This window comes from Callorhinus ursinus, unplaced genomic scaffold (genome assembly GCF_003265705.2).
Source record: "Callorhinus ursinus isolate GAN/ISIS: 27379988/994484 unplaced genomic scaffold, GSC_fseal_2.0 scaffold3, whole genome shotgun sequence".
NCBI lineage: Eukaryota > Metazoa > Chordata > Mammalia > Carnivora > Otariidae > Callorhinus > Callorhinus ursinus.
In genome coordinates, this window is record NW_027397065.1 from 31,272,239 (window position 1) to 31,292,896 (window position 20,658).

At 41.0% G+C, this 20,658-nt stretch overlaps 1 protein-coding gene across 1 annotated transcript in view; it reads right to left on the reverse strand.

Moving 5' to 3' along the window:
• ATP6V0E1 (ATPase H+ transporting V0 subunit e1) overlaps positions 1-20,186 on the reverse strand; it is a 32,150-nt gene extending 11,964 nt beyond the window's left edge. The window contains exons 1-2 of the mRNA XM_025867029.2: positions 20,006-20,186; positions 14,252-14,299 (exon numbers count right to left, since the gene is read on the reverse strand). Coding sequence (XP_025722814.1) covers positions 14,252-14,299; positions 20,006-20,109 — 152 coding nt within the window. The 5' untranslated portion in view covers positions 20,110-20,186. The remainder of the gene's footprint in view (positions 1-14,251; positions 14,300-20,005) is intronic.
• Between the last annotated feature and the right edge of the window lie 472 nt (positions 20,187-20,658).

The following is a 20,658-nucleotide window of genomic DNA, read 5'->3' on the forward strand; positions in this document are numbered from 1 at the left end:
CTGTTCCACATGTCTCCATAACCGAAGGCCAGCCTAATAACCAACCATCTGAAATTATTCAAACTACTGAGGCAGCTATGGTGTGGTAATGTATTTCAGAGAACTGCAGGGCTGGAATGGGCCAGAGGTCAAGTCTATGTTCCTCATTTTAATGAGGAAGAAACTAAGTGCTAGAGAGCTTAATACCCCACACTGAATCAGTGATAAAGTTGTAAGAGGAACCCAGAAGGGGCGCCTGGGTGGCTCAGTCGTTGGGCGTCTGCCTTCAGCTCAGGTCATGATCCAGGGTCCTGGGATCAAGCCCTGCATCGGGCTCCCTGCTCCACGGGAAGCCTGCTTCTCCCTCCGTCTGCTTGTGCTCTCTCTCTCTCACTGTGTCTCTCTCTCGCTCTCTGTCAAATAAATAAATAAATAAAACTTAAAAAAAAAAAAAAAGAGGAACCCAGAACTCCTGAGTCCCACTACATCAGGCTGCTTCCATAGCATATTAAGGGCAAAACAAATCAAGCAGCCCCGGAGCTCCTAATTAATACCACAACCATTTACCAACGCAAAGATTAACTGGTTAAGGAGCCAACCCTTGAGGGACTCATGAGCTTGTGAGACACAAGTCAAGGTTAGCAGCAGAGTGTGCTTTAAATAACATATGCATGGGAGCGTTCATTCTACAAACACTCCTTGCCCACTTAATCATGAGCTCAGCTCTTGGTTATTGGAATTCTCCAAGCACAAAGGCTATATCCAGATCTTTCAAATCTTGCTTTGTTTTTTTGTTCCACACTCAGATATGAGAACAGGGAAAAAAGGAATGGTTACTTCTTGGTGATGCACAGATCCAGTGGGTAACTGCTTGGCTTCCCTGCTGGAATGGGTTAAGTCCAGCTAGGACTTCTCTTCTGATCCACTCTCCCTCCAGAAAGGGCCAGGATAGGAATGACCTCTATCAGTGGGCTCCTGAAGAAAGGGTAGAGATGCAGGAGAGCAACTTGCCTTATCTCCACTGAGATGACCTCTGTCATATCCCCTCATCCCAGTCAAATGACACAAATTCTTTCAAGGGCAGCAATGTCATTAGATATAACTAGAAAATATGGCCTTTATCAAAATGGATGGATGAATAAAGAGATTATAGTATATACAACGGAATACTACGCAGCCATAAAAAAAGAATGAGATCTTGACGGTTGTGGCAACATGAACGGGCTTCGAGGGCATTATGCTAAGTGAAATAAGTCAGAGAAAGATTAATACTGTATGATCTCTCTCGTATGTTTTATATATAAAAAAAAAACAAGCTCACAGATAACAGAAACAGATTAGTGGTTGCCAGAGGTGGGTGTAGGGGATGGGAAAGACGGGTGAATTGTGTGTTTTTGTTTTAGTTTAAATAAACTGAATTTTAAAAATGAAAGCTTCTGTTATTACTATAAAGAGGCAGAAAAAATATATGAGATTCAATATTAGACAAGATTGCATTTCAATTCCAGCTACACCAAGTATTAGTGGAGTGACTCCAGGCAAGTGACCTTACAAACTGAGCCTCAGTTTCCCCTTCTGTAAAATGAAGATAATAACCTCTGTCTCAGGATGTTAAGAATTAAACAGATAATACATGAAACTGCTCTGTGTAGAGCTGACAACTAGATGTTCAATAAATACTAGTAATTCCTTCTTCTCTGTGAGAGAGCCACAGAATGAAATACAACCTATTTACTTTACAAAGGAGTTTCTCATGTAACAATGAGTCATCTCATCTCCACCTCCTCTCCACCCCCAGCCCTCTGTGGTAGGCAGGATTCTAAGATATTCCCCCAAGATTCCCATCCCCTGGTATACACACACTATCTAACCCCAGGACGGTGAGTATGATGGGGGATTAGATTGGATTGTGTTAGACTGTACTGCTGGCTTTAAGGAAAATTACCCTGAGTGGACCTGACCTAATCAGGTGAGCTCTTAAAAGGGATGGCACTCTTCTTGATGAAAGACATAAGGAGTGTGTTATCTCTTATGCATTTACTGCCAATCAGTTCTGAACACACCCTTTAATCTGTGCTCTGTAATAAGCAACTGAATTCCTTTCTCTCCCTTACAGTGAACGTGACATTCAGCTTTCTCAGCAGAGGGAGCTGGAGGGACACGGCAGGCGTGGGCTGGAAGTTGGTGTGGTTGGTGTGTGACTATTCCGAGGAGCCTGCAGACTCAGGCCTGGAACACAGTCATGCTCTGATCCGGTAGCCTCAGCCTTGAAACAACCTTTCTGCAGTCTTCCTGATGGGGAAACTAGAGCCCTTGCGTGGCCTACAAGCTCTGAAGGCCTCCCACCCACACTGGCACAGGGAATCGCACCCATGCCATGGACTGCCCGCTCTCCTGCCTGGACTCCGGAGGGTGGCCTATTGCTCGCCCATCAACTCTGAACCAACTCCAGCCTGGCCAAACCAATGCAATTATCTGCTATTGAGTGGGCTGAAGCACACTTTCTCCAACCAGGTCTGACTGCCTTCCAAGGCCCTTCCCTGGGTACTCTCCCTCAGCCCCAGAGTACCATCCAGAGTTTCCTTATATCTTATAGTAGTTACTCTTGTGGTGAACGGTAATTATGTTTAACTTCCCCTGTTTAACTCCTGTGTGGTTCCTATCTCCTAATGGGGACCAGATTACAGGATGAGAAAGATCTGATACAAAGGAGATTCTCTATTCTCAGCTTTGAAGACGCAAGGGCCCCATGGAAAAGAATGTGACTTCTAGGAGCTGAGAGCAGTCACCAACTAATAGCCAGCAAGGAAAAGGGACCTCAGTCCAACAACCAGTTCAAAGGAACTGAATTCTGCCACAGCCACAGGAACTTAGAAAAGGGCCCCAAGCTCCAGAGGAGAAGGTACAAACTATTTCCATTAACTTTATCCCAACCCTATCTCTATTAGGACCCTTTCACTACCATAGGAATATGCCCTATTTTTGCCAGCTTTTGTCCCTATTTTCCAGGACTTCAAGTTCAAAGTCTGTAATAATCCCCTTATCTCCCAAATTATAAAGGAAAAGAGCATAAAGTCAAAGTAAGAAAAGTATACTTTTTCATATAGCAGATGATAATATGCTGGGACAGGTACCTAGATTTCTCTCCCACTATAAACAGTCAAGATATCCAGCTATTTTTTACATATCCATGATAGAAGTAAGCAGTTCTAAGACAAAAAAACTAAGTGAAGGCAAGTATCCAGAGAGGAAAAAGAAGTGATTATAGGTTGCTTTCCACACCTTGAGAGCACTGACTATACCAGATGAACTTGAGCTTTTACTTTCAGACCTCCCAGGGCATGGGAAACAAGCAGACAAAGCCCAGGGCCCACTTAAGGCAGAGAATCTAATACAAGTTTCACATCTCATCCCCACAAAGCTGAGGTGCCAAAGGCCTATATTCTCAATGTACAGATAACTCAGACAGAACCCCTGAAGAAGAATGATAGAAAAATCAACTGTCTCAAATATAAGCATCAAGAAGGAAGTAGAAAAACAGTGCCACTGAAAACTAGCCTTAATGAAAGTTTATAACCCAAATTCATACTACATGGTTTTAAAAAAACCACATAAAAAATTTTACTTAATTTGATCCCACACTGGTGATAGCTTTTGGCACTTGGCAGAAGTACGTAAATCCTTTCTGGAGAAGCCCACTTTCAGAGTAGGCCTCAAAAAAGTCATACACATGGAATTATAGGGAAAATGAATAGATGGCAATGAAATACTATAAATGCATATGGCACCATGAGTGAGAGGGACCAAAGAGAGCAAAGAGCTGATACAGAACTGCAGGGACTTCAGATACTGGAATGATCAGATATGGACTACAGACAAGCTGTCTACTATGTTTCAAGAAATAAGTCTGAAATATGTACAGGGAAAAACGGGGAAAGGAGGGATGGAGGGAGGGAAATCAAAACTGTAAAAGCAGCAAAAAGACCACCTACAGAAATGAAAAATATAATACCTGAAAATAAAAAAAGGCATGTGCTGAACTTCTGCTACTCATCCTATGAATGAGAACAAAATATGAAAAATAACTATTTGATAGTACTAGAGAATGTCCAAAAGCAGGTAGAAACTGGGGGGGGGGATTCAATTCTTAAAGAAAGAGGTCACATCAGGGTGCCTGGGTGGCTCAATTGGTTAAGCATCTGACTCTTGACTTCAACTCAGGTCATATCTCAAGGTCATGAGACTGAGCCCTGTGTCAGGCTCCACACTGGGTGTGGAGGCTGCTTAAGATTCTCTCTCCCCCTCTCCCCTGCCCCACTGCTTGTGCATGCACTTGCGTGCTCTCTGAAAGAAAGAAAGAGAGGGAAGGAAGGAAGGAAGGAAGGAAGGAAGGAAGGAAGGAAGGAAGGGAGGGAGGGAGGGAGGGAAGAGAAGAAGGGAGGGAGGGAAGAAGGGAGGGAGGGAGGGAGAGAGGAAGGAAAGAAGCCACACCAGTACCTTTATATAGCATTTCTGCTGAAAACACTGTCCAGTCCAAGTGTGGGGCAAGATAATTGAAACTCAAGCAAAAAGCCGCAGTCTTATTGGCTTGGGTATCAAAAGATGATGCTCAGAGCTGCTAGAACAGCTAGAAATAAAAAAGGGAAATCTCAAAAAAGAGGGTGCCACAAAGGGGAACCCCAAAGTCTGTGTATAAATTTCCCTTAACCCTTGGCTGATCCCTGAACTGTGCATGCTCTAGGAAAATGCCAAGGACTGTGGAAAACACCCGGAAGTCTGAAAGGATGAAGGGGAAATTTTAGCTGCTGCCTATCACCAGAAGAAAGAGTATTCAGAGTCTGAAGTTAGAAGGACTTTGTAACACCTCAGATTTTCCATTGAAATCCCAGAACCAGAAGGGGCACGCTTTAATGGATAATTCATTCTCATCTAAGGGTAAAAGTGACAGAGATCTGCCCCAACAAAGTATAAAACCAACTCTCCACAAGTTTAAGGTGATCAATTAATAATTTGACTGTGACAACAAAATTTAACCTTTCTCAGAGGAACAAAGTAGAATCCAGAGTCTCTGTGTCTCTGTCATCTAGAATATCCAGTATTTAGTAAATAATAGTCATGCCCCCCCAAAAAGAAACATAATCAATAATCAAGAACAAAGGAATCAACAGAATTCCACACCATTCCAAAAATAATACAGATGTTGTCATTAAAAGATAATGATTCTATAGCAGCTATTATAAATATGTTCAAAGCCTAAAAGAAAAACTAGCTACAGAGAATGAACAGATTGGAAATGTCAGAACATAAATTAAAACTACAAAAAAGAACCAAATGAAGATTCTAGAACTAAAAAGTATAACATATGAAGTAAAACTCTTTGGATGGGCTTACCAACAGATTGGAGATAGCAGAAGAAACAGTGAACCTAAAGACAGATCAACAGAAACTAATCTGAAGAAATAAGAGAAAAAAATATTGGAAAAAAAAATCAGTCAAACATAGGTGCAACTGGAGTCTCAGGAGAAAAAGAATACAGCTGAAGAAAACAGAAGACACACAGGCTGAAATTTTCTCAAATTTGATGGAAAACATTAACTTACAGATTCATATAGCTTAGCAAACTCCAATCAGAATAAACTCAAAGTAAACTACACCTACACACATCATAGTCAAATTGCTAAAACCAAAGATAAAGAGAAAATCTTGATAATATCCAAAGGAAAAAGAATGCATAAGAAGGATCAATTATTCACATTACAGCTGAGTTCCAGGAGAAACAATGGAGGCCAGAAGACAATGAAAGAGCATCTTTAAAGTCATCTAAAAGGGGAAAAAAATGCTGTCAACTCAGAATTCTATATCCAGAAAAACTATCCTTCAAAAATGAGCATGAAAAAAAGACACTTTCAGGCAAATGAAAGATGAGTGAATTTGTTATCAGCATACCTGTCCTACAACAAATACTACAGGAAGTTCTTCAGACTAAAGGGATATCAGATAAAAACTCAAACTAAGGGGATGTCAGACAGAAACTCAAATCTACAAAAATAAGGAACTCCAGAAAGGGTAAATATGTGGGCAAATATAGAAGACTTTTTCTCTTAATTTCTTTGTAAGACATGATTCTTTAAAGTAAAATTGTAACACTGCAGTGTTTTGCAACATAAAAAGATGTAAAATATATCATAACCATTGCATAAATGATGTAAAGTAAATGGAATTATATTATTGCAAAGTTATTATATTTTATCTGAAGTGGTTCAGTATTAACTCTAAATACTCTATGAAAAGTTAACAATGCATTGTAATCTCTAGAGCAACACTAAAAATACTAAGAAGTATAGCAAAAAAGCCCTTAGCAAAATTAAAACAATACTAAAAATATTTCATTAATAATGTAAAATGAAGCATAAAAGGAGGACAAAGGATGGTAATGAGCACTGGGTGTTACATAAGACAGATGAATCGCTGAACTCTACCTCTGAAACTAATAATACACTATATGTTAATCGAATTTAAATAAAAAAAAGGCATAAAGAACAGAGGAACAAAAAACCAGAGGAGACAAACAAAACAATTAACAAAACAGTGGGCCCAAACCTAGTTATGTCAATAGTTACATTAATTGGATATGAAATATCCAACTAAAAGGCAAAGGCAGTCAGAATGGACAAAAAAGACTGAGCTATATGCTGTCTGCAAAAAGGCACTTTCTAAATATAAAGACAGATATAATGAGCCTAAGAAAGGTGGTATGATTATCAATATCAAAGTAAAATCGAGTCAAGGAGTTAGCAAGGGTAAGTAGGGATACTTTATAATGATAAAATGTCAATTCATTGGGAAGACATAACAATCATGAATGTGCATGCTCCTAACATAGCTTCAAAACATATAAAACAAAAACGGAAAGAATTAAAGAGAACTACAGAAAAATCCACAATAGCTGATGATTTTAACACCTTCTTTCAGTAATTACTAAAAAACTCAATAGTAATAACCAAAAAACTCAATAAAGATATAGAAGATTTAACTACCTTGACCTGACATTTATAAAACACACCACACTTAACAACTGCAAAATACACAATCTTTTGAAGTGCACATGAAATGATCATCATGATAAACCATTATGCTGGGCCACAAGACAAGCCCCAATTGCATAAGACTGAAATCTTACAGAGTATATCTTCTAATAAGAAATCTAGAAAAGCACGAAATATTTAAAAATTAATGAAAAATACAGTGTCATCAAAATTTGTAGGCTGTGGCTAAAGCAATGCTTAGAAGGAATTTTATTGCATTAACTCCTTACATTTAAAAAACAACAAAGGTTTAAAATCATTTATCTAAGTCTCCACTGTAAGAGGTTAGTAAAGAGCAAATTAAACCCAAATTCAGGAGAAGGAAATAAAGTCTAAATGAATGGAAATATATACCACGTTGAGGATCAGAAGACTCAGTATTGTTAAAATGTCAGTTCTCTCCGAATTGATCTATAGATTCAACACAATGCCAACTAAAATCAACAGGCTTTTTTTGGGGTAGAAATTGACAGGATGATTCTAAAATTTATATGGCTATTTTAGAATAGCAAAATAATCTTAAACGACAAACATGGAGGACTTCAACTTCTTTAGTTTCAATATAAAACTAAATATTTGAGTGTGTTGTATTGTGATAGGGCTAGACAAAGAGATTAACAAACAGAAGAGGTCATCCTGAAATAGACACATACATATATGGTCAAATCATTTTGAACAAAGATGCCAAAGCGGTTTAATGGAGAAAGGAAAATCTTTCCAACCAATAATGCAGCAACAACTGAATATCTGTACCACGAAAACAATAAAAAAGCAAAGATTGAACCCACCGTTCTAGTGCCTGTGACCTTTGGAAGCAGTCATGCCTAACTGCCAAAACCTAAGTGCCAACATATTGTGGAAAGCCTTCAGGTCCAAATCCTCACCCAGTAACAGGAACTTTAAAAACTCAGTTCAACAGGTCTCATATCTTTGTTTACCTCAATTTTCCCCCCCAAACCTCCAGGACCACCTATTATGACCCAATTCCATCCCCAGACTGCTCTGCTCATCTCACCACTTGACCCAACTTATACTCTACCCTGTCTTCCAAACCAAACCCTTCCACTGTTCTATGTAACTTGTTTAATGATCCACCACTCACTTACACACTTCCTTCTATTCTCACACGTCCCATAGCCTCCAGAATCCCCCTGAGACTCTCTCAAGCAGAAGTTATTCTTATACCAGATAACCCAGGCTTTGGCAATAGGGTAACTTCTTTGCTCCCCTGTGCTACCTGCAGACAATTCTCTCTCACTCTTGTGAAAACAAGACTTCTTTGTGGTGCATGCCTGCAGATTTTACTACCTTCTCATCCCTTCTTACATCTTGTGAGAGTTCTTAAAAAAAAAAAAAAAGATTTATTTATTCATTTGAGGAGGGGAGGGGCAGAGGGAGAGGGAGAGAATTCCAAGCAGACTCCCTGCTGACCGTGGAGCCTGATGCTGGGCTCGTTCTCATGACCCTGAGATCATAACCTGAGCCAAAACACTGTGTCTCATTAACAAAATGAGAAGTTATGTACCCCCTGATGAAAAATATCAATACCATTTATAATACAAACAGAGTTAGACTCTGAACCAACTGAGCCGCCCAGGCACCCCCATCATGTGGGATTCTAAGCTGAAAGGATTAAAAGGCAGGAGGGCCTCATATTTCAGGAACAAATTTAATTTGAGTTACCCAGTGTTTTTCATTATTGATGCCACTACTTCCTTTTACTAGCAGACATCACCTAATGAGGTAGCAGACGGAAAAAAAAATCACCGATCTGTGGAGACACAGACATCCCACCTATAAAAATATATTTCCTGAAGGAGCTTCAAAGCTAGAGGTGAAGACAGAGACTAATAGCCAGCTAAGAGAAGGCCGAATAAAACACATGCTTCCTCTCACCAAAGATGCAACAATTTGAACATCAACAAGGACATTAATTATATGGATTGAAATACATCACATCTCTCTAAATGTATCAAATCATAATGATACCAACACAAAACAAAAATCATTGTCCACCCTTAGAAGATGCTAGGGAACCCAATTCATTATTCTGAAAACAGGTAAGTAAAGAGAAAATCACACAGAGAACCTAGCTTTCCTTTATGAACAGTTTTCAGTTATCTGAGTAATTAAATTGTTGATGAAGTAAATATTTACGGATGTATTCTACCTAATGAACAAATTGTAGATATATAATATTATCAATGATGCCAACAACACAAATGAGACATTATGTACTCCCTGATGGAAAGTATCAATACCATTTATGAAACAAACTTAACTAAAAAATCGAACCGGAATGTGATCTAGCCCCTAGATGACTACCAACTTACAGGAAATACAGAACAAAGAAGAATATGTAAAATAATACCATGGGTGTGCAATTAACAAGGACCACTCTCTGAAGAACTATGGGACAACCTAGTTTTTTCCTACTAAAATGTGAAAAGAAAAAAAAATGGAGAAGAAACCGATAAAGAGAGACTTGGGAGGCACATCCACCAGCTGCAATGTGTGGTCTTTATAAGCATCTTCATTCAAATATATTGTAAAATAAATAATGAGACAACTAGGGCAATTTAAATATATTTGATGATGTAAAGGAATTAACTTTCTGTGTGTGATAATGGTATTGTAGTTATACATGGGGAAAGAATGATCATCTTTTAGACATGTATATTGAAATACTTACAGATAAACTCAAAATAATCTGGGGTAGAGTGGGAAAGTGTGTGAAGATGAAACAGGATTGGCCATGAGTTGATAATTTTTGAAGATAAGTGACAGGTAGGTGGACAAATTTTTGTAAACAGCACATAGGTTTTGAAAGTTCAAAAGCAGAAAGTTAAAAAAAAAAAAAAAAGGCTATAATAAAGAGCATCCCAGAAACTGACCAGCTTGTGGCTACTTGGCCAGAAACCTAAGTGGAACACCTTAGAAGGTGATAATGTCCTGTGCCCAAACTGGCTCTAGAGCCAAGACCAAACCAAGGCTGGGCTCAGCTATGGATGTGCACATTCTGGGACAAGTGGGGCAACGTTCCTACAGGCTGCGAAGGTGCTTGTGCGAGGGGCAGTATTAGGGGGCTGGAGAGGTGAGTGAGGGGGACTCGTCTGGGGTCACAGAATAGGGGTCTGTGGGAATAAGTAGATGAGGGAACCACTTTTGGAAGTGATTAAGGCTCTTCTGGCTCTTTATCTGTTTACTGTCTGTCTCTCCTCACTAAAAAGGGCAGGGGAATATGTCTTATTTATTCACTGCTCTATAACCAGTGCTTGGCACAAAGTAGGCTCTAAATAAATATGTTGAGTGAATGAACCCTAGGTAAGGATCAATAAAATACATGCTACAATTGCCTTGTAAGCAAATTGTGCTTGTAAGTAACTCATACTTCTCTGAATTAAAATAACTTATTGTAACAAACCAATGATAGTATTACTTTTTATTTTTCTTGTTTGTTACAAGTTTTTACACACAGCATCTCAGTTTAAAACTCACAAAACCATTCTACCATGTAATCAGGTCACATACATTCAGCCTAGAAGAACCAAGGACTCCTGCCTTTTGGTCAATATTTCCTTTTCTGTATCCCTCTGCCGGTAAGATTTACCATTAGTCAAGTGCTAAAGAAAAAGCATGTTTTCCAAGAAGCAATTGTACCTTCACAATACTGCACTAAATTTCTAATTTACCCTGAAGATGTAAGTTTTGTAACTCTGGGTAAGCCACATCATAATTCAACATTAAAAACTAACCTAAAACAAAAAAGAAAGTATGGAACAGTAACTAAAAGGATTGTATACTTAAGGAACAAAAGTGACCTTGTGCCTCAAAGAGGGAACCAGATGTATAACATTCAGACATTCCTCTGTTGAACTATTAAAACACAAACTGGTTGTACTGGCAGAGATCCTAATTTTTCAGAGCTCAAACAAGTTACGCCCCATGAATCTAACCTTAAACCAGAAAAAACTGGAAAGAGAAAAAAATTGCCATACTTGGGGCACCTGGGTGGCTCAGTAGTTAAGTGTCTGCCTTTGGCTCAGGTCATGATCCCAGGGTCCTGGGATCAAGCCCCGCATTGGGCTCCCTGCTCAGGGGGAAGCCTGCTTCTCCCTCTCCCACTTCCCCTGCTTGTGTTCCCTCTCTCGCTGTGTCTCTGTCAAATAAATAAATAAAATCTTTAAAAAAAAAAAAAACTGCCATAAACTGAAGGCAATCTAAAAGTCCGTGAATGTATTTCAAATGTGACTTTGCTTAGGAAATCCAGTTTGGATGTGATTTATTTCAAGAGGTATTTTCAAAAAAATATACTTACTAATGCCAAACAGTGAAGTTTTCTTTGAACTTCAAAGTTTTCTTTGAATTTCAAATTTATTTTGGAATCCCAACCCTTTGTGGAATGAAGTATTTGGGATTTCAATTCAATTCATTCATTCATGTTCCAGGCAGACATTTTGCTAAGTAGGATATATGATCAGATTTCAAAGAAATAAAAGGAAAAAAAACAATTTCATAAAGTCTATACTATACAGCTCATTTCCCCATATGATAGCCTCCAGAAACATTTAATGTCGGAACACTGTGTGCTATCTTTATTAATACATTGATGACAGTACTAACCCAGCATCAACGGAGAAGTCACCAGCAAGTCTGGGACAAAGGAAAAAATCTAGACAGTGAGAGGTAAAGGCTCACAGATATTTCTCAACTGAGTCACTGAGACTCAAAGAGGTACAGTTTCCAACCATGTCGTTATTCATTTTATACTTGAAAATGAAAAGAAGCATGGGACTCATTGGAAAGATGTGTTTAAAAAAAAATCATGAAAATTAAGCAAATTTCAAAGACAGTGGAGGACCAGAAAAATCACAAAATATTTCTGCCCCATCTTCTTAATCTCAAGTCATTCTTCTGTCCAGTAATTATCTCATTTTTAAGACCCTACCACCAACCTTGCTGATCAGGCAGCAGAGATCTTCAAAGGAATAAAAACAAAGGCCTTTTTGATCACAGGACCACTCCTTGGCTCCTGGACTGAAAAAGAGCTCCCTTGTTGGGATTTCCATAGGAGATTCAGTAGAACAGACTGAAGCTCAATCACCCTTACTAAAACGAGAAATTCTTGATGATGTATGTACTTCTTTACTCTTTAGAGCTAAACACAGCTAGTTTAAGAATTCTCTCCATATGCTATCTGTCAGACTTCCACTCTGGAAGCTGAGCTGTATCACCTGAAAAAGTTACCCTTCTAACTAGAAAAAACAGAGTAAACAGGCCAACTGTAGAAAGTCTTACCATCTAAGCCCTAGTGTTGAGGCAGTCAAAACCATCATCATTAGCAAAACTTCTATAGTGCATTATGATTCAACTTTAAACACTTCAAGTTCCACTCAAACAAGTGACTGAATGGCCACATACCTAAAATTCATGGTGATAACTTTTTGTCAGGGACAGATTTTGATCTATGCCAACAACTAGAATTGGCTCATCCCCACAAACCTCTTTGAAAAATTTTAGTGCAGGGGCGCCTGGGTGGCTCAGTCGTTAAGCATCCGCCTTCGGCTCAGATCATGATCCCAGGGTCCTGGGATCAAGCCCCGCATCGGGCTCCCTGCTCGGTGGGAAGCCTGCTTCTCCCTCTCCCACTCCCCCTGCTTGTGTTCCCTCTCTCACTGTGTCTCTGTCAAATAAATAAACAAAATCTTTAAAAAAAGAAAAACTTTAGTGCAAAAGCCCCAGAATATAAGAAATTCACAGATTCCCAGTCACAAGGAGGCATGGCCTTTCATCACGATTTTAAAACTGCTGTTTCCTACATCATGTGGGCAGTAAACAAAAGCTTGGCCAACACCAACACTCTCCATATAAAGAAGCCTCAGGAAGCTACACAGTTCTCTTTAAGAAAAGAGAACCATTCTAAACTCTAAAAGGAAATCCATAAAAGGATGAAATTTTATGGTATGAAAAGTAGATCTCAATTAAAAAAAAAAAAAAAAAGGGGGCGCCTCGGTGGCTCAGTTGGTTGGGCGACTGCCTTCGGCTCAGGTCATGATCCTGGAGTTCCGGGATCAAGTCCCACATCGGGCTCCCTGCTCAGCAGGGAGTCTGCTTCTCCCTCTGACCCTCCCTCCTCTCATGTACTCTCTCATTCTCTCTCTCAAATAAATAAATAGAATCTTAAAAAAAAAAAAGAAAAAGAAAGAAACTTTAAGGCCTTCGAATACTCTGAAGTGGCTATCCTTTCCACAAACCGATTAATACTCAGTTTTTTCTGGGGCTTGACTTGTTCCATTCTTCAGGGAAGGGGAGAATGTAGACAAGAACTGGAAACCTTTACAATACTTCAATGGCACTTCTGCCATTTCTGACACTTATGAAGATTAAGAATGGTTTTCCAAAAATATATGTTGATGAATTACCTAACATATCTTTTTTTTTTTTAAGATTTTATTTATTTATTTATTTGAGAAAGCGAGAATGAGAGAGAGAGAGAGCACATGAGAGGGGGGAGGGTCAGAGGGAGAAGCAGACTCCCCGCTGAGCAGGGAGCCCGATGCGGGACTCAATCCCAGGACTCCAGGATCATGACCTGAGCCGAAGGCAGTCGCTTAACCAACTGAGCCACCCAGGCGCCCTAACCTTACATATCTTAAGACAGTTTTCTCCCAACAGTTTGCACAAACTAATCTATTTAAACGTGTTAATTATCATACATCGATATAGCATATGATTGCTAAAAAAACTGTCTTTACTTGATTACAATTCTAGCTCAACTTCTGTTCATCCAATAAACAAAAGTCATAATAAAGAATGGCTTTATTGGCTTCATAGTGATATTTAAATGAAATGAGTATGCCTAAATTCTCCACAATAGTAAAATGTAAAGTAGTACAAAGGCAATTTCCAGCTAATTATAAGATTTAAATTTGTGCCAAATAATTTACACTTGTATTGCCAGAAGAACAGAGCATCTGTACAGTTTTTATGTAAATGTATTGAACAGAGAAAAAGTGTGCTCTTTTCCATCTTGGGATGCTATTTCTAGATGTTACATAAGGGACCAGCTCCAATGACAAAAACTTTAAAGTTTCACAACAATCATGTTCCACGAATTTATTTTTCAATCACACACATTATAAATGCCAAGAGTAATTTCCTATTATCTTGAGAAAAGAACTACTTACAAGAGATAGCAGCAAACTGAACAGGTTACCAGCATGGTGATGATAACTCTAAAAAAAAAAAACCAAAAAAACAAAACCATCATTAGATAACCAGCAAACTAAGGAGACACTGTCAGATGGTTTAAGCCTCCTTCCCAAATTACAAACTGGCAAGGTCTGTGCACCAAGAAAAGGGAGCTGAATCTGCTCAAACACCAACGGACTGCAGTAATTAACATTTGTATTTGAAGGGATACATATTGAGGCCACAGCTTAGATGGCTAATCCAAACCCCTCTACAACTGAACACAAAAAGCTGCAATGACAATTAGTTTTGACATCCAAGAAACTACCTATCTGGTAGTTTTCTCTGCAATGAAATGACACTATACTTACAAAAATTTAACTTTCTAGGAGCGCCTGGCCGGCTCAGTTGGGAGAGCATGCGACTCTTGATCTCGGGGTTGTGAGTTCAAACCCCACGTTGGGGATAGAGATTATTAGAAATAAACTTTTTAAAAAACGTCAGAACTGCGTAGGCTTACAATGAAAATGAGATGATTCTTTAAAAAAAAAATTAGGGCGCCTAGGTGGCTCAGTTGGTTAAGCGACCGCCTTCGGCTCAGGCCATGATCCTGGAGTCCCTGGATGGAGTCCCGCATCGGGCTTCCTGCTCGGCAGGGAGTCTGCTTCTCCCTCTGACCCTCCCCCCTCTCATGTGCTGGCTCTCTCTCTCAAATAAATAAAATCTTAAAAAAATTTAAAAATAAAAATAAATAAATAAATATATATATATATATATATCTTTCCAATGCTGACCTCTCCCCGTCTCTATTCCTGTCTGAAAAACAGTTAAACCTGGATCTCTGATCAGCTGAATCTCAACATTTAAAAAAGTGAATTCATGGTATCCTCTTCCCATTTGTCTTTCCAAAGGCTCCTCTTCCCAATTTCCCAAGCCCCAGAAACAGCTCTGTCATTTCCACCCGTCTGACCGACTCCTCAAATCTGTCATCATTTTGTTCAGGCCTCCTCTGCACCCTTAGTCACCAAATGCTAGCCGATTCAAAGCTGTCTTCCTTCCCTTTCATCCTACCACAATCACCTCAGAGTCATCTTTCCCCAATAATTCTTTTGTCACATCACTCTGCAGCTGAACACCTTTCAATGCTCTCCATCCTCCACAGGAGTAATTTCCAAAGAGGAGGTCTCCACACCCCACAGAGTAAGCAAGACTATCTCCTAGAATGCAAGTAGCAAATATCAGAATTCCTGTTTACATTTATTTTCAATTCATCCTTTAAAAGTTACTCGTGTGTGCATGTACTTTCTGTGGTCAATAATACTAGCACATCATCCTCTCAGAGGATTTTCAATGCATGTCCAGTATGTACCAGGCTCGGGGTGGGGGGGGGGAAGGAGTATACAAAACGGATGAAAAGCCCCCGCTCTGAAGTTTACATATTCATGGGGGAAGACAGACAACAACAAGATAACATTAAGCAAGAACTCTTTACTGAGGTACCATTGGTATGCCAGGTGGTCGGTAAGTGCTAATGGAGAAAAACAAAGCAGGAAACAAGGATAAGAGGATACAGAGCTTGGAGGCTGTGCTCGCAATGTTAAAGAGGGCATTCAGGCGAGGGCTTGCTGAGGACGTGGCAAGCTGGCAAGACCTGAAGGTAAGGGAGTGCTCCAGACAGGGGGAAGAGCAAATGCAAAGGCCCTAGAATACCAGGAGTCGAAAGAGGACAGAGGCCTTGTGTAGCTAAGCGGAGCGAGGGGAGCCTAGTAGAAGTGAGGTCAGGGAAGGGGAGAATATAGACAAGAACTGGAAAAACCTTTCAAATAGTTCAACTGTAGTTCCGCCCTTTCTGACCCTCACGAGGACATAGCAATGTCTTGGTAGCCTCTAAAGGAAAAGGGAAGCTATTTGGAGGGATCTAAGGACAAGACCGACAAAATCTGATTCAGATTCTAAGAGGACCTCTCCGCACAGGAGAAACAAACTGGGGGAAGAGAGACAAAGGGAAAAGCTGAGAAACCAGTCTGGGGTGGGGGAATTGCAGTAATCCATGGACCAGGCTGGGAGCAGCAGAGGTAGTGAGAACTGGTCAGACTCTGGATATACTGTGAAGGCAACATTCTTCAAAATATCTAACTTATACATTATGCTTATAATACATAGATAAATATGCATGGCAGTTTGTGCTACAAAATTTTGACAGCTGCATAACAAAAATGTTTGATTTTTGAAGAGCTACACAAACTAGTCCAGCTCCTCACCTGTAATCAGTTCCCTCCGATCACCCTCACCACTGTCCACTTTCAAACAGCAACCTTCTACTCTCAAAAGCAGGTGGCCTCACCATCCCCCCCCCCAAACACATCAAGTTTACTATTCTCCATTCCAAGCTTCTGCTCATTTTCCTCTGCCTCAACCCAGAATCCCTCTTTCTGTCTTCACCAAAGGCCACCTCAGAGAACTGAAACTGCAGGAGGCTCTTCTGTGTTACCTGCTTACTACTTTCATATCAAAAGCTCCTCATTAAAATACGACCTCCAGGATGGCTGGCTAATTCGGAAGAGTGTGGGACTCTTGATCTCTGGGGTCGTGAGTTCAAGCCCCACATTGGAGATAGAGATTACTTAAAAAAATAAATAAACCTAAACAAAAATAAATGAAATATCCCCTCCAAATATACCACTTAGTTGTTGCAGGCTGAAGTGTCATGATGAATGCAATTTACTTTCAAACAGTTTAGCAAAAACATATATGTGTGTATTTACACACATACACACACATTCACAGATATAAATCAAATATGAATATGTTAACACTTATTATATCTGAGTGGCGGAATACAGCACTCTTAGTAAGAGTGCCTTTCTGTATGTTTGAAAATATTCTGTATGCTTGAAAAAACGGGAGGTGACTGAACTCCCTGTGAGCTAGCTCCACCCCCTCATCCCCTCCCCCGTATCTACTCCTGAAGGAGCCACTGGGAAAAAAAACAGAAGGTTTTAGAGCATCTGTGGATTCCTAAAGAGAGGGAAGTCATGAAAAACATGAATGGTCAGGAAAGCTGACTCCAAACACAAACTTGCTTTTGTTTGGCCCATTTTCAGTCGTAGAAAAGGATGGGAGCAAGGGGTTTGCTTTAGGTTACCCAGAGATTTTTCTGCATTCTGATGTGCATGTGATGAGGGAGCAGAAGGCGAGCTGAGGACAAAGCAGAAGCTGACACCCTACAGCTTGCCCGCCCCCCCACTCCTGGGTGGGATATGGGTGATGTTCTTCCAGGAAGCTCCCAACTATCTTAAAGGCAATGCCTGGGGGCGGCGGGGGGGGGACAACCTTAACTGGCACGGCCTCCGGCATCTCTTGGTCCTCTTTAGAATATGAAAGTTCTTTTGAAACCTCCCTTTTCCTTACGTCCCCCAACTCCCAAGTATATAATCAGCCACCCCTCACAACCCGGAGGCAGCAGCTCTTTCTGCCCACGGGTCCTGTACCCGGGCTTTAATAAAACCACCCTTTTACACCAAAGACGTCTCAAGAATTCTTTCTTGGCCGTTGCCTCCAGACCCCACCCCACCGAACCTCACCTATATTCCAAAACCACATCACATGGGTCTTGCAGGGAAAAGGATTTAACATCAAAGTCTTTCTTCTTCCCTTTCCACATAGCACCTTTACTTATCTCCTTAATGAAGACGTTTTTAATCTTTCAAATCAGAAATGCTCTGATTAAAAATTCACCTAGTCCTTGAAGCAGTTAAGCTCCTTCATGTATTAAAAAACTCTTTCGCAGCCTTTCAGGAAATAAAGGGAAACTAGTACTAATTCAAACTGATATTTCCTTCCATCTTAAAATGAGGAAATGGGAACACTGAAAAATTAACTGAATTGTCCAAGGTCACAAGGATCATCCAGCTAGGAGCAGCGATTCTCAAAGTGTAATACAGTAACTCCTAGCAGACACTTTGTGTTTTAAGAACTGCTCAATCCTGCCAAGAGCAGGAAATACAAGGATTGAGGTGGAGGTTGTGAATTAGACCCGGATAACCTATCACTAGCAGGTTAAACCTGAATCAGGACACTAGAGCTGGAAACTGAGTAGTGCATGTACTATAGGAGCCATTTCATTACCCTGGATAACAGCAGTGGCATCAAGTCCCAAGGCTGGGCATGATGGGTCCCAAATAGGGGTCTTTAAGAAAGGAGTGGTCCATGTTACAAGCGCATTAATAAATGCTTTTCTGAGTATTTAGACTGGAAAGGCAAGACAGTAGGGGTAATGAAATAGCTGAAGACAGAAACACAACAAACTACTGTGTTGTTCTCTAACTCCAGTAGGAGAAACAAGTCTAAGAAATTAAATTTGGTTAATACAATTGTTTTTTTTTTAAAGATTTATTTATTTGAGAGAGAATGAGAGAGTGAGCACATGAGAGGGGATAGGGTCAGAGGGAGAAGCAGACTCCCTGCTGAGCAGGGAGCCCTATGCGGGACTCGATCCTGAGACTCCAGGATCATGACCTGAGCCGAAGGCAGTCGCTTAACCAACTTAACCACCCAGGCGCCCAATACAACTGTTTTAATAACCCTAGAACTCCAACACTGTGCATCACCTATTATTAGTCTGGAGAGTCTATAACTGAGGTTATTGGGGGGGAGGGGACCCAATGCTACCAAATGATAGAAATTCATCTACCTTTTTTCCTTTTTAAACAAATTGTGATTTACTTTCAGCTAGAAAGAAGTACCAAGTCTAATACAAGTCTATTCCAGACTGCAAAAGGGGTTTGGGTCACAAAATATTAAGGAAGTAGTAGCATTTTCTTTCCCTTAATAAAGGCAATATAGTTATCCATTCAACGGGTATTTACTGAATCCCTACTAGACATGCAAAGCACTGGAAAGCCACCAATGTGTTTCAAAGAATAAAGCAAGAGATGGTGTTTTAGCCAAGCTCTGACTTCAGCCCAAGTTTCATTCCACATGATCTTGGGCTGAGAAAAAAATGACTAAAAGGCAAAAGAGGAACCAGAAAGAGGGTGTTCCAAAGCTCCTTTGAAGACAAGGCTCTATACTACAACAGAAAAGATTTACTTACAAAACTGATAAAGCTCTATTTAACAAAAAAGTCTAGGGGAAAAGTCTTAGTCAATCATTCTAAGAAGTTGGTGCACTCACAAGCGCAGGAGCGCCCTCCAAAAGGTATGACGCAGGGGTTTCTAAACAATACCTCCGGCTCTTTGGTAATAAATCTCGCTTTAGATCAGGCCCTACCTGGCGCCCACTAGATGCAAGGCCTGGGCTCCATGCTGCCACACAAGCTTGTGTCGGGTGCAACTGCGACAACACGTGAGACACAGAAGACAATTTCTGTTTTATCTGATACTTTCAAGCTTAGGCCTCATCTGAGTGGAGGGGCCAAAGTCGTCTAGGGGCAAACCACAACTTCTCCCTGAGTCGGTATAAACCCATTTCCTATGCACCCTCCCCAGACACGCCCGTGATGAGAAAAAAATTCCCCTGTAACCCCGTCCCAAGGAGGGTCCGTCGGGAGTCACCCTCCTCACCCTCGCACTGGGGAACCCTAAGGCTGCCGCGGTAAGAAGTCGGGGGGGCTGTAGGAGGTTGGGGCCTGACTCTGGAGTCCGGGGCCGCCCCGCAAGGTCTCTGACCGGTGCAGGTCGCCCCCTCCCCCGCCCGGCCCGGCCGGTCCTCACCGCGCTTTCCTCCCAAGGCGGGCCTGGCGCACTTACCCCCGGTTGGGACCCTTAGGAATGAACCAGGGCACGCAGAAGCCGACGAAGCCCCAGAACACGCTCATTACGATGAGAGGCACCGTGAGGCCGTTATACGCCATGGTTGCCGCCGGAGCTACCAGCCCTGGCCCAGCCGCCTCACTGTGGTCCCACCCGGAAGTGTCAACACCGGGCCGCGTGACCAGCGCGCGCAAAGACCCGCCTCTCGCGCCCCACATGACCCGCGCGCCGGACTCCGCCCCTCCCTAAATCCCGTGTACTTTACATACGGACCACAGTCTCCGTGCAGTAGCCGTGTGTCCTTACCTCGAATTACCTCCTGATTTCTTTCTCCATTAAGCAGAATGGATTCCTGGACTAAATGGGAGGTTGGACCAATAACCTTTAACATATGTACCAACTTTTCAAACATAATTCCAAACTTTCACCTGGCCAGTAATACAGGAAACTAGATGGTCATCTTTGTGCTCATATTGCTCTCCCAAAATAGCCTAAGCAGAAATTCTAACGTCCTTAAGTTCCAGTCAAGCGCTGGCTTCTCCAAGACCTATTTCATTATGTTAGTGTGTCTCTTGTGGCCGTATATTTTAACCAACCCTATTGGAGGCAAACTCCTTGAGGACAGGCACTGTTTAACAGATCATTGCTCC